Source organism: Copadichromis virginalis, linkage group LG9, assembly GCF_057382275.1.
Source record: "Copadichromis virginalis isolate Kocher_CV1m ecotype Utaka linkage group LG9, C_Virginalis_male_GT1.1, whole genome shotgun sequence".
NCBI classification, from domain to species: Eukaryota; Metazoa; Chordata; class Actinopteri; order Cichliformes; family Cichlidae; genus Copadichromis; species Copadichromis virginalis.
In genome coordinates this window covers 33,184,396-33,198,658 of record NC_140626.1, presented here as the reverse complement: position 1 = coordinate 33,198,658, position 14,263 = coordinate 33,184,396, and the positions used below count along the sequence as shown (strand labels likewise).

The following is a 14,263-nucleotide window of genomic DNA, read 5'->3' as shown; positions in this document are numbered from 1 at the left end:
AAATCTTATAGGGGCTATTTCAAACAAATAGCCCCTATAAGTCTCCACAACAAAATGATCAGCTTTGACCTTTCTAATGACAACTGTGTATGCATCACACAGCTGCTTGAAAAGCAACCAATCAGTGTGTAGCTTAGTTCTCCTGACTTTGGCCCATGCCATGTTGTGCTCGTGGAATAGGTTAGCTAGATCAGTAGTAAACCATTATGTCTGCATTTATTTCCTTTACACATCCATAAAGGGATACAACAAAATAAAGAAGAATTCAACAATATCTAATGCAAAATTGAATTCATGTGCAGTATAGCAGGTTCCCTCTAAGTGCAGCCAGCCACATGAGATTTACTGATCAAACCACGAGAGAGAGATTCAACATTCAGGCAAAACAATCTTTAAGAAATGACAGAAAACTAAAAGAAAAAGGAAGGAGGACAATACTTTGCAACTTCATAAATTTAAGAGGCAGGATTATTAATTGCAGGTCCAGAAAGCAGAGCTACCTCATCAGATCCAAGTGTGACATCAGCTGCACTCTTTACAGGAGACTCCAGCTGAACTCTGTGGAGCCTGATCTCAAGGTGTTTAAGTCTGACCCTGAAACCAGAAGAGGATCTTTCTGTCTCGTCAGATTCATTGTGATCCAGTGATTTCAGTCCTGCATGATCACGCTGATGTTTGCGCAGAGCAGATAATGAAGTGAATGATTTTGCACATTGGTAACAGTGAAACAGTTTATTTGCAGCGTGGGATCGTTTGTGTTTGGAGTATGAAGTGAAATTCTTGAAGCTCTTGTCACACTGGTCACAGCTGAATATCTCTTTCATGTGTGTACGTTCATGTTGGTTACGACTAGCTGAATATGAAAAGCTTCTGTCACAGTGTCTGCACTTGTATGGTGTCTCTCCTGTGTGGATTCGTTTATGCTTTTTAAGGTCACTTGCAGTGGTGAAGGATGACCCACACTGGTCACAGACATGCTTTTTAACCCCACTATGGAAGAGTTCATGGCATTTTAAATCACTTAATGTGGTGAAGCCTCTCCCACATTCTTTGCAGTAGTTCATTTTGTCTCCAGTGTGTCTACGTCGATGTCGATTTAGATTCTGTCGATTACTGAAAGTATTTCCACAAAGGTCACAGCGAAACGCTTTCCCACCACCACAGTGACGACAGGGTTGAGAACTGGATCCATCTGTGCCGCTCTGCTTCTAAACAAAGACACAAACACAGTGTAAGTCGGGGAACTCCTTTAACATTTTTATCCTGAACATTGCCTGAAATAAAGAGCATCTCTGCCAACATCCAGTTACATTTTACTGTTTACATTATAACACTCAACTTAATAGGCGAAAATGACTCTCCATTTTTCCATCTACCGTATTTTCACAACCATAAGGCGCACTTAAAAGTCTTAGATTTTCTTCAAAAAGTACGGCGCGCCCTATAGCGCAGTGCGCCCTGTGTGTTGTAATGAGGACGTAGTAGAGAACACCATGAGAACGCTAAAGGGTGAAGTGTGGCCGAGTTGGATCATTGAGCAAAGAACGAGCGGGAGAAGCGTTTCGACGGTCACCATTCGGCTAAAAGCAGTTTCACTAGCTGAAGAGATGAACATTGAACATTTCCAAGGAGGTCCGTCTTGGTGCTTTCGTTTTATGAAACGGTGCCATTTTTCCATCCGGACCAGGACTACGGTAGCGCAGCAACTTCCAGCGGATTATAAGGAAAAGCTGGCCATCTTCCGCTCCTACTGCAGCAAACACATCGGCGACAAAAACATCCAGCCCAGCCACATCACTAACATGGACGAGGTCCCGCTCACTTTTGACATCCCGGTGAGTCACACTGTGGAGAAGAAGGGGACCAGCACGGTAGCGATACGCACAACGGGGTATGAAAAGTCGTCTTTTACTGTTGTGCTTGGCTGCCATGCTAATGGACAGAAACTGCCGCCTATGGTGATTTTTACGCGAAAGACTTTGCCTAAAGAGAAGTTTCCAGCAGGAATCATCATTAAGGCAAATGAAAAGGGCTGGATGGATGAGGAAATGATGAAAGACTGGCTGAGGGAGGTGTATGTAAGGAGACCAGGTGGTTTTTTCCACGCATCACCATCGCTCTTAATCTGTGACTCTATGCGTGCCCATCTCACAGCCGATGTGAAAAAACTAGTGAAACAAATGAACTGTGAGCTTGCTGTCATTCCGGGAGGCCTGACAAAGGAACTCCAACCGCTGGACATCGGTGTGAACCGCCCGTTCAAAGTAAGGCTGCGAGCGGCCTGGGAGCGATGGATGACCGATGGAGACCACAGTTTCACTAAGAGTGGAAGGCAGCGCCGGGCGAGTTACGCCACAATTTGCCAATGGATTGTAGATGCTTGGGCTAACATGTCTGCTGGCACTGTTGTTCGAGCTTTCGCAAAAGCCGGCATCATTTCCGAGGAGCCGCACGGCACGGAAAGTGACTCTGACGGTGAAGAAAGTGAACCTGGCATGTTTGATGGAGATTTAGCGCAGCTGTTAAATTCAGACACAGATGAGGACTTCGATGGGTTTGATTGATGATAAAAATGTGAGTACCAAACTCAGTTTTGCTCCCGCTTTATTTTAAATACGCACACTTGTATGCTTGTGTGTTGTTGATGATGACGATTACCGGTAATAGAAATGTGAGTAAGGTACCGAACTCAAGTTTGCTCCTGCTTTATTTTTAAATACGCATACGGTACTTGTACAGTGGGGCAAAAAAGTATTTAGTCAGCCACCGATTGTGCAAGTCCCCCACCTAAAATGATGACAGAGGTCAGTAATTTAATTTGCACCAGAGGTACACTTCAACTGTGAGAGACAGAATGTGAAAAAAAAAAATCCATGAATTCACATGGTAGGATTTGTAAAGAATTTATTCGTAAATCAGGGTGGAAAATAAGTATTTGGTCACCTCAAACAAGGAAAATCTCTGGCTCTCACAGACCTGTAACGTCTTCTGTAAGAAGCTTTTCTGTCCCCCACTCGTTACCTGTATGAATGGCACCTGTTTGAACTCATCATCTGTATAAAAGACACCTGTCCACAGCCTCAAACAGTCAGACTCCAAACTCCGCCATGGCCAAGACCAAAGAGCTTTCGAAGGACACCAGGAAAAGTATTGTAGACCTGCACCAGACTGGGAAGAGTGAATCTACAATAGGCAAGCAGCTTGGTGTGAAAAAAATCAACTGTGGGAGCAATCATCAGAAAATGGAAGACATACAAGACCACTGATAATCTCCCTCGATCTGGGGCTCCACACAAGATCTCATCCTGTGGGGTCAAAATGATCATGAGAACGGTGAGCAAAGATCCCAGAACCACACGGGGGGACCTGGTGAATGACCTGCAGAGAGCTGGGACCAAAGTAACAAAGGTCACCATCAGTAACACACTACAACGGCAGGGAATCAAATCCCGCAGTGCCAGACGTGTTCCGCTGCTGAAGCCAGTGCATGTCCAGGCCCGTCTGAAGTTTGCCACAGAGCACATGGATGATACAGCAGAGGATTGGGAGAATGTCATGTGGTCAGATGAAACCAAAGTAGAACTTTTTGGTATAAACTCAACTCGTCGTGTTTGGAGGAAGAAGAATACTGAGTTGCATCCCAAGGGTGCATGGGGGTGGAAACATCATGCTATGGGGCTGTTTTTCTGCCAAGGGGACAGGACGACTGATCCGTGTTAAGGACAGAATGAATGGGGCCATGTATCGTGAGATTTTGAGCCAAAACCTCCTTCCATCAGTGAGAACTTTGAAGATGAAACGAGGCTGGGTCTTCCAACATGACAATGATCCAAAACACACCGCCCGGGCAACAAAGGAGTGGCTCCGTAAGAAGCATTTGAAAGTCCTGGAGTGGCCTAGCCAGTCTCCAGACCTCAACCCCATAGAAAATCTGTGGCGGGAGTTGAAAGTCCGTGTTGCTCGGCGACAGCCCCAAAACATCACTGCTCTCGAGAAGATCTGCATGGAGGAATGGGCCAAAATACCAGCTACTGTGTGTGCAAACCTGGTAAAGACCTATAGTAAACGTTTGACCTCTGTTATTGCCAACAAAGGTTATGTTACAAAGTATTGAGTTGTATTTTTGTTATTGACCAAATACTTATTTTCCACCCTGATTTACGAATAAATTCTTTACAAATCCTACCATGTGGATTCATGGATTTTTTTTTCACATTCTGTCTCTCACAGTTGAAGTGTACCTCTGGTGCAAATTACTGACCTCTGTCATCATTTTAGGTGGGGGAACTTGCACAATCAGTGGCTGACTAAATACTTTTTTGCCCCACTGTATGCGCCCTATGATCCAGTGCGCCTTATGTGTGTGTTAAATACAGTAATGGCACACATAACTGAGACTGCGCCTTTTAGTACAGTGTGTCTTATGGTCGTGAAAATACGGTAGTTCATTTAATATACAAACAATCATATCTAAACAACAAGTTACATCATATTCTTCACAAGTACATATGAAAAGTTCCAATCCAATCGGTCTCACTCCCAATTTGAAGCAAAAATAATTGTTTTTAGTTAGTAAAGAACATAATAAGTCATCTAACACTGACCAGATTGTAGCAGTCATAAATTTGGAAGAAAGGGTAGAAAAGTAATTATTTAGTGTTTTTATGATCATGGAAGAAAAAAATAATAACTGAAACTAAAATCTGATGAACCTCACAACACTAACTTTAATTGCAGTAGAATAACTAACATGCTAAAACAAATTTAAAGAGCAGAGTTGTTCCAAACAGTCAGGCTTAAAATACAAGATAAAAATATAAATACATACCTCACAGTAACTGCACTTATAGAGTTTCCTTCTGGTGTGGATCTGCTGGTGCCCTTTCAGAGAATGTGGTGCTTTAAAAGTCTTCTCACACAGGTCACATTTATAAGGTCTCTCTTCAGTGTGGGTAAATGTGTGGTGATGTAACTGTGTGGCTGTTGTAAAGACTTTCTCACACTGATCACAGCAGTAAACATCCTGTCCAGTGTGAATCCGCAGGTGTCTTTTTAGGTAACTTATACTACTAAAGGTTTTACCACACTTGTCACAGCTATTCGCCTTAATTCCAGAGTGGGTATCTTGATGACATCGTAAGTTGCAACTGCGAGCAAACGTTTTACCACACTGATCACAGCTGTGTGCTTTAACTCCAGTGTGGATCAGTTGATGCATTTTTAAGCTTCTAGGATGGGCAAAAGATTTTCCACACAAGTCACAAATGTATGGTTTAACTCCACTGTGGATCAGTTGGTGTGTTTTTAAGTTGTCAGCCCGAGAAAAAGATTTTCCACACAAGTCACAGTAGTGTGCTTTAAATCCACTGTGGACGAGTTGGTGTGTTTTTAAGCTTCCAGCTTCGGTAAAAGATTTTCCACACAAGTTACATCTGTGTGCTTTAACTCCACTGTGGATGAGTTGGTGTATTCTTAAGGTTCCAGCCCGGGTAAAATACTTTCCACACAAGTTACATCTGTGTGCTTTAACTCCACTGTGGATGAGTTGGTGTGCATTTAAGTGACTAGGCTGGGTAAAAGACTTTCCACACTCATCACAGCAGTATGCTTTAACTCCACTGTGGATGACTTTGTGTTTTTTCAAGGTTCCAGCCTGGGCAAAAGACTTTCCACACAAGTCACAGCTGTATGCTTTAACTCCACTGTGGACGAGTTGGTGTGTTTTAAAGTTTCCAAGACGGGTAAAATACTTCCCACACTCATCACAGGTGTATTTTTTCTGCCCCTTTTTTCGGTGAGGTTTGTCAGCCTCCTGAGAGCGCTGACTTCTCGCTCCATGTTGGTCCTGCAGTGACAGAGATACAAACAGAGGCAGTGATTAAAATGCAGTCGTGGAACAAACTGAAACTGACTCCATTAGTGGAATCAAAGACGTCAACAAACACGTTGTAGGTCTGTTATCACCACATTCTGGAGATAATATCACATTACAAAGAAGTGCTACAATGGGAGTTGTAAGGAAAATGACATAATAAAAGAAGTACTGATCACTGGAGAAAATGACTGTATGAAAAATTGTGAGTTAGCTGATGATATTGTGTGCTGATAAAAACTCTGCCATTGCCGGTCCCAAGGCCATATGAGAAAGGAGGAGGGTTGGGCATGGGGTTAGCAACCCCGCCTTTTAAAACCTCGATTGCTACGGAAAGAGCAAACAAATCTCATCATCGATTGAACCAGGGCGAAGATGATCGGCAACCCTTGATGACAGCAGTGGAGGAAAGCCCTCAGGTCGTTACCTGCTCGATGGTCGATCAAATTTCGACCCAGAAGAAACTACCCGTTATGGAATATGGAATGTACAGACTCCGTTACAAACTGGTAAATTGGCCCAGCTTTAACATGAATACGACTCGTACCTCCCACCATTCATGGGACCCCATTGATGAATGTAGTTTGGCGAAGTCGGTTCAGGACCAGGTGGACGAAGACCTGGCACCCTCCATGGAGCTTTTTCCAGTCGATATCGGACAAATCTGTGTTACCGAAGTCAAGACAATGATCTGAGTCCTCAAGAGTGGAAAGGCCCCTGGCTTGGATGAGGCCCTCCCCAAAATGTTGAAGCACGGTGGACCCCAGCTGGAATTCGCTCTTACATGACTCCTAAACGCCAGCTGGTCAACATCGCGTGTACCTGATGAAACCAAAGGCGTCATCAAACTTCCGAAGAAAGGCGATTTGGGAGAATGTAACAACTGGTGGGGCATCACGCTACTGTCAGTACCCGGGAAGTTACTTTGCCTCGTTCTTTCGAATTGGGATTGATATACCTTTAGTAGTCCCACAAGGGGAAATTTCATGATGCGCAGTGGACGATGAGCAGGCTGGAGTGGCCGGTCCTGTGTCGAGCAAATCTTCACTCTCCGCACGATCATTGAACAAACATTGGAATACCAAAGGAAGAGTTCTATCAATTCCATCGATTTCAAGAAGGCTATCCTACGTCACTATGGAGTCCCCCAGCAGTTTGTATATGCCCTTCATGGTCTCTATGCCAACTCCCGCTGCTGCATCCAGACGGCTGATGGCTGAGAAGATTTCTTTGAGATGAATAGTGGCATGGTAAAGTGCTTTGGGTGCCTTGAAAAGCGCTATATAAATCCAATCCATTATTATTATTATTATTATTATTATTATTATTAATACTGGCATGCGTACTATCACCTTTCCTCTTCCTTTTATCAAGTGACTTCATCATGCGACGATCAGCTGACCAAGCTAGTATCGGTGTCCCCTGGAAAAAAGGGCGTAATCTCATCGACTTGGACTTTTTTCCAGGCAACATCACCCTGTTGGGCTCGGCTCAGTAAGACCTCCAAGAGTCAACTGCAGCTCTGCAGAGGGAGACCATGAAAGTAGGTTTAAGAATCAGTGCCAAGAAGACCAAGGTACTCCGAGTTGGCTATGCACATGCACTAGTTCCTGTCATGATCAACCAACAACGTGCTGAAGAGGTGGAGAATTTCATGTATCTGGTCAGCATCATCTCAAATGACGGGATCTCTGATCGAGATGTCAACATCAAAGCAGAGAAGGCGGCCGGTGTTCTCTGATGTCTCCAACCTATTTGGAAATTGACCTCCCTGAATGCTAGGCTCAAGATCAAACTATTTAACTCTATCATCTTCCGACTGGCACTCAACAAATGCGATCACTCGAAGCCTGAATATGCTTCAACAACGTGGTCTGCGGTGAATCATGAGAATTTCCTATTGGGACCAGAAGATGAACGAAGAGGTCTCACAAAGAGCAGGCACCCACCCTCTAGCTGATGTTGTTGGTGAAAGGCGCTTCCACTTTGGGGGCCTTATTCATCGTCTACCGCCTTATTGCTCGGCCTAAGTGCTAAGTAAGCAAGTGCTGATAAAATATGGTCTTTGTATTTTCTTGTAACTTCTAAGGTTTTTGTTTGTGAATGTAGATTCTGTGTGTATAGAGGAGCCCAGGATGGAAAAGATAAAGCTGCTGTTAACAACCAGCTGTGCACACAACTTCAGCAACAGTGTAACTGTGATCATTTTTCTCACCTTTTGTGTTGAAGTCATTGTTTCCTCTCTAGTGGCTGAGCTGAATCCAAAGGGCTGAAATTGTTCCTCTGCTTCTCCACCAGACTTGTTATTTAGCTGGGACATAAAATGTATAGATATGTAATTTATCCCTGACAAATAGAAGCAGAGCAAATAAACAGTACACTGCTCAGTGACAACAATAATTATGAAGCTTTAAGGTGAAACCCCAGAAACAACTATCCTACTTTTCGGGAATAAGATGCATTAAGCGAAACAAAACAGACTAGTTTATCCCAAGGACAAAACTTTCAATGGGAGCATGATCAGTTACTGAAATATTACCAATGGAGGACCCGACAATTTGACTCACCAGAGAGCGAGACACCAGAAAGTAAAGTGAGGATGGGAAAAGAAAGTATAGTCTCTTTCTTGAGGATACAGAAGTCTTCGTATATCCGCCAGGCTCAGCTCCTCTGACACAACGTCCAAAGCAGCATCTACAGGGTGCTTATTTGGTCTAAGACGAGAGGATTAATCAAAAAACACATCCCTGACCTGGTTAAAATCCCCACCAATTACAATATTTATATTTCCAATATTCCGCACTGTGCTACACACTTCATGAAAAAATTGTGGTTGAGGAGAATTGGGGGCATATATGTTGACCAATGTCACTTTCTGCCCCTGTAGACATGCATCCAAGACCACCCATCTACTCTCCAGATCCGTATAATGATTGAGTACTTGAAAATCCAAATTTCTTCTAATCAATATAACCACGCCTCTTTTCCTACTGGAAAATGCACTAAGGTAAACTTGGGACACCCAGTCTCTTTTCAACTTTAATGATTCCACCTCATCAAGATGTATCTCTTGAATCAAAGCTATGTCTGTCTTTTACAGTTTCAAATATGTGAGGATTTTAATAGCATTATGACACTCCACGACACTATTTTACATAATTCCATGAAACCACGTGAGCCAAAGTATTTTTGGTGTTCCAAAAGAATTCCAGTTGATTGGTTCAGCAGCCCGTCACTATCACATCAACTGCACATTTGAGCTGTTATGATGTCGGGGCAGCATGGGTGCAAGCATCTTTTTCTGCTGATGCCCACGATGCCACTCTGTGGTATGGCCCATGTCTCCCGTATCAAAAACCACCATTGCACCACAGTAAATGCTGCGCATCATGTTGTCAGCTTTAATAATAATAATAATAATAATAATAATGGATTGCATTTATATAGCGCATTTCGGGACCCCTCAAAGCGCTTTACAATACCACTATTCATTTACTCCCACATTCATACACTGGTGAAGGCGAGCTACAGTTGTAGCCACAGCTGCCCTGGGGCAGACTGACTGGCTTTACTGTATCTTAGCCAGTGAAACTGGTCAAGCCACTCTCTTTGAATTGTATACACTTGCCCCACTTTTACTGTCAGCGGGCTCTGGCTCGGAGTCGATCATATGTGGCTCATTATCTAATGCTGTCTCCGAAACAGTGTTAAACATAACCTCAGAGGTTGATGGCTCACTGTCAGAGCACTGGCTATGAATTTCGGATGGATCAGGCCTCAACTTCATGACAAATTTATTAATCTTTCTTAAAAGATTTTCTCATTACCCACAGCTACATCTACTTCTATCAGGCCTAGGCCACTCACCTCCCTCTCTCCGCCTGCACCTACAGGAATATCTGGAACACAGTCAATAAAAGAGGTCCCACCCTTGACTAGCTCTGATTGGTTTAGACCATGATATGGGCATAATGTGTGTCTGTTGTTAACCACACAGAGACTTTCAGACTGGGTTTTTTTTCTTTCTTGAACGGCTAATCGCACCAGCGTGACGCAAGATTTTTTTTGGTTGCACCATTGAGAAATTAGGTCACGACCTCCAGTGCCCTATTCTAAGGATATTATGTGTTTCCTCAGGGATTAATAATTACATTTATTTAAGTTATATCTATTTTCAATGGTGAGCATTTTCAGCAGTCATACATATATGTGAATATGCCACGCAACACATTACTTGTCAAAAAACTGTGTGTGTTAACTGTGTGTGAAGACCAGTGTTGGGAAGGTTACTCTTAAAATGTATTCCATTACGTTACTCAATGACAGAAACATATTCTGAATACTTTGGATTGCTTAATATATTATCATGCTTTTTACAACTATGTGAATGTACTATTGCTGTGTGATTTATTACTGTTACTGAAGGTCCGCGGCTCCGAACTGTAGTAAAGGGACCTCTGGCTAATACGTCGGGTTCGTGTCGGGCTCGTAGCCGAAAAATAGCTTTACTTTGTTGTGTGGGTCAACTTTTCTTGCGAGAGACAGAGAGAGGCGTTGAAAGGCTGCTCCAATGGAACTTGTTGTTTTCGGAGGAAAACACGAACACAGCGTACAGTCGAGTCTTAATAGCTTACTTACAACTGGGCTCATCAGACTCTCTTTTTGGCTGCAGTGGTTATTATTATATTTACATGCTTCCAGCTCCCGTTTCTGCTCGATGACAGCTTGTACTTTATGACTTTCCTTTTTCTCCCTCCTCTTGCTCACAGACCCATAACGTGTATGGCAGTCCATTCTCCCTGCAGCACGGACTACACTGCCTATGATGCTACATTCTTTGCCTCTGCCTGTAGCATTCTGCCTATTAGCTTAGCATAACAACAACAACAAAAAGGCGCTCTCTCACCCAGGAAACACACAGTCGCAGAGAGAGAGAGAGAGCGTCGCCCTGTAACCATGGCAACCGTAACGCTGCCGCCTGGAACAACAGCACGTAGCTGTCAAACAAAACCCAAACAGGCCTGACCCGCGACAATATGAAACAGGAAAGTACCGCCGTGTAATCCATTTATTTCAACAAAGTAACTGTATTCTAAATACCACCTTTTTAAACGGTAACTGTAACAGAATACAGTTACTCATATTTTGTATTTTAAATACATAACGGCGGTACATGTATTCCGTTACTCCCCAACACTGCTGAAGACACATTTGATATTTCTCCTAGTATTTAGGTATGAACACAAAGGCGATAGGCAGATAGCAAAGATGAAAATCCGCTCAAGGAGACTTCAAAGTTACGTAGATTATACTGTAGAAATATGAACAGGTAGAAACGGGTAAAGTGATCGTTTTTTATCGGATTCGGTCGTGGAAGAGATTGTTCAAGCCATGTTTCCGAAGTAACAAAGAGCCGACGGATGGCCTGGATTGCAGCCATTCGAAGACCAAATATAACGTCCCAGAACACTCCAAGCATTTCCACAAAGGTAAGTCTTCTGTTGTAGTTATTACGTAATTTATCATAACATAATTGTTGATGTAGGTTACAAATAAGTCTTCATTTGAATTGAATTTGTTGGGCTATGCTACTTTCACTGTGGCTTTGCGGGCTAATGTTTGTTGTGTTTTGTAGGAAAACCAGCCTACAAAATGCAGGAATGCGATCCAGACTGGCGCCCTCTATCAACCTGGGTCAGACCGAGTTTAAAGCTGCTACCATAGCCAGATTTGATCGGTTAAGAGAGAGAGCGATATCAAAACAGCCATGAAAAGTCCTGCATATATGTGCCCAAGTGTTGTACTGAAGCAAGCAAGTGATGATTAACTGTTTTCCAGTAAGTTGTTTTTTTTGTTGCATTGTTGATTTGTTTTTCACCGAAGCAGCTAATAAAGCACCATTGAATACAATTTTGCCTCTTTCTTATAAGATTCTATAATAGAATGAAACAATAATGCCAGTTATAAACAAAGATAATAACTGAATGAATTACGATTAAATTTTATTTCTATTAGATCTGAAAATGTTGTGTAACACTACAACCTGAAACAACAATTAGATTATCTCCTGTACAGGCCAACGCAAAGGACAAAAATGTAACAACAGCTGTGAAATGGAATAGTCCAAATCACCAAAGTAAACTGGACCTGGGCTTGTTGCAGGGATCTGAAGTCACTAAACATTTTGTGAGTGTATGCACTCACACTTAGGACCATATAATAATAAATATGTGCGTGATGAAAGCTGGGCAGCACGCTAACGTCCTTACTCCACTCTGTATGCTTATATGGGTCTGACCCTTTCACTCCTTTGATTTTTCCTCGTTCTTTGTTTTGCCTTTTCGTCAAGTCTGCCTTTGTACGGACCTGCCGTGTTCTCCGTCGTGTTGTAGATGACTGATTTTGGGGCAAATAAAATCCAAGTAGACATTAAAACCGCAGAATTAATGATTACTGGTGCTGGAAATGCAATACCACTCGTAACTACAATGCAATGCACGAAAGTCACGTGGTCTGTCAATCTCTATTCACTCAGCTTTCGCTGTGAGTTCTATGCTAGCTGAGCGTTAGCATGCCGTCTGTGCAAATGCTTGCAAAGAGCTAAAGTTGTGTTAGCAGCGTTATGTGTTGTTTCTATCCTGGAGGACGTTTCCCGTCTACCATCGCGCTCTCGTTCTTTAGTTCAATAACAACTAGTAATGCCAATGTCCACGCTGTAGACTGCGCCACCATTTTTCAACACACGAACTGAAAACAGCTGAATACAGCGCGAGTGTAAGAAAAGACAGGGGGTAGACGGGCAGACTAACAATTCCAAGGAATTAGACTAAATGATCTCAGTTTCCATCCCTACTAAACACTTACCTTTAGATGAGCCCACAAACAGAGAGAACCTCCGTGATGGAGCCGAAGTCAGCAGACTGACACAACTATCGATAAAAACAATGCTAGTGGGATAGCCTTACTCTTCTTCTTAGTCTTCTTTTAAGTGTAATGGCATTTTGCAAAAGTGCATTACCGCCACCTACTGGACTGGAATGTGGATCAGGAACTGGAAAAAAACGCATCCATTCTAATCACAAATTTCAACAGCTGACCACAGACCTGAGACAGTTTTTCTGGCTGTTTTTCTAATGTAAAATATCTTTAGCTTCTCAAAATTTGCCATTAACGTCTTCCTCTCCTGGACATGTGCCTGGCATTCTAACAGTGCATGCTTAACAGATTCAATTTCTTTGCAGTAAGCACTAAGGGTAGGTTTTGATTATCGATTTATCGATTGAAATCGATTCTTGCTTGGATAATGTCATATCGATTCATTAAAATCCTGAATTGATTTTTTAAATATAAATTTATTTTGCCCGAAAAGCCAGAATCTCAGTTTAAACCTCACAAAATTTCAACAACCACCAAACAGCTAAAACAGTAAATGAGAGCAGGAACACGGATTCTGCACAAAGACGTAAACATAAAGCGCGGACCCGCCGATGCATCAGAATCAGTAAAATGTCCCCTTTCTCACATGGACACGGACCCGCCGTCGGGGCTGAAGCCGACAGATCGCTGACCTCTAGTTAGCACACATTGCTGTTTGGTACTTGTCTGTTTCTTCTCTCTGGTACCTACCCACTCTCTTCCAGTGACCATATTTCTGAATGTTTTATGAATGCTGATATTCCAGTTATCCTGCCACATTCTTGGGACTCTGTATAATTATAATACTTAACTTCAGCTTTGTTTAATGTATCTGCAAATCAAGAGATTATGATTTGAATGACTGTCTTGCCAATACATCTATATCCTCATCCTCATTCCTTCAGGTTGGTAATTACATGCAATATGTTTCTAATTATTCAAATCACATATCTGTTGCTGTCTACATAGAGAGAAAGTCATACTTAAAAGAAATTCCTTAACTAATTAACTATTACATTTGCACTCAGTAACCTTCCTGTTCTATAGATTTATAACCAGAATACAACCAACTGGGGAGCAGGTTGACTCTTGAGTTGTTCTAAATGACAAATATTCTTTCAGACTGATGGAAGCATAGTAGGAGCTAGTGTGCATTTATAAATGCCACTGTATCGATACAATTTCTAGAGCAACCTCAACCTCCAAGCAGTTGTAGCTACCTCCATGGCCATATAATACTCGGCAACAGTGGACAACCTGTAGTTGCCAAAACAGTTAGCAATTTGTAGCAGTGCTGCACACCGAAGGCAACCACAGAGTCAGGGAAACTGATGGAGCTGTTTATGTTAGAACAATCACACACAAGACTTAGACTTAGAGATTTTGTAAGGCATACAGCAACATGCGCCAAACCCAGAAAAACATCGGTTGTAGCCTGGGGCAGACTGACAGAAGCGAGGCTGCCATATCGCGCCA

At 42.6% G+C, this 14,263-nt stretch overlaps 1 protein-coding gene across 3 annotated transcripts; it reads right to left on the bottom strand.

Annotated features, from left to right (window-relative positions):
* Positions 1–31: 31 nt before the first annotated feature.
* LOC146702330 (uncharacterized) lies at positions 32–13,303 on the bottom strand. 3 transcript variants are annotated; one of them, XM_085468788.1, is made up of 5 exons: positions 12,737–13,302; positions 8,440–8,586; positions 8,088–8,183; positions 4,829–5,845; positions 32–1,208 (listed from the first exon to the last, which is right to left on the bottom strand). In XM_085468788.1, exons 3-5 carry the CDS (start codon positions 8,103–8,105, stop codon positions 456–458), a joined length of 1,788 nt encoding a protein of 595 aa, XP_085324914.1. In that variant the 5' UTR covers positions 8,106–8,183; positions 8,440–8,586; positions 12,737–13,302; the 3' UTR covers positions 32–455. The 3 variants fall into 3 exon arrangements, with proteins under 3 accessions (XP_085324914.1, XP_085324913.1, XP_085324915.1); XM_085468787.1 differs by having other exon boundaries at positions 8,088–8,586; positions 12,737–13,303; XM_085468789.1 differs by lacking the exon at positions 8,440–8,586 and having other exon boundaries at positions 12,737–13,303.
* Between the last annotated feature and the right edge of the window lie 960 nt (positions 13,304–14,263).

Coding starts and splice junctions, on each gene's coding strand:
- LOC146702330 (XM_085468787.1), bottom strand. CDS start 8,192: ATGTCCCAGCTAAATAACAAGTCTGGTGGAGAAGCAGAGGAACAATTT. Junction 5,846..8,087: donor CAATGACTTCAACACAAAAG/GTGAGAAAAATG, acceptor CTGTCACTGCAG/GACCAACATGGAGCGAGAAG. Junction 1,209..4,828: donor ATAAGTGCAGTTACTGTGAG/GTATGTATTTAT, acceptor GTCTTTGTTTAG/AAGCAGAGCGGCACAGATGG.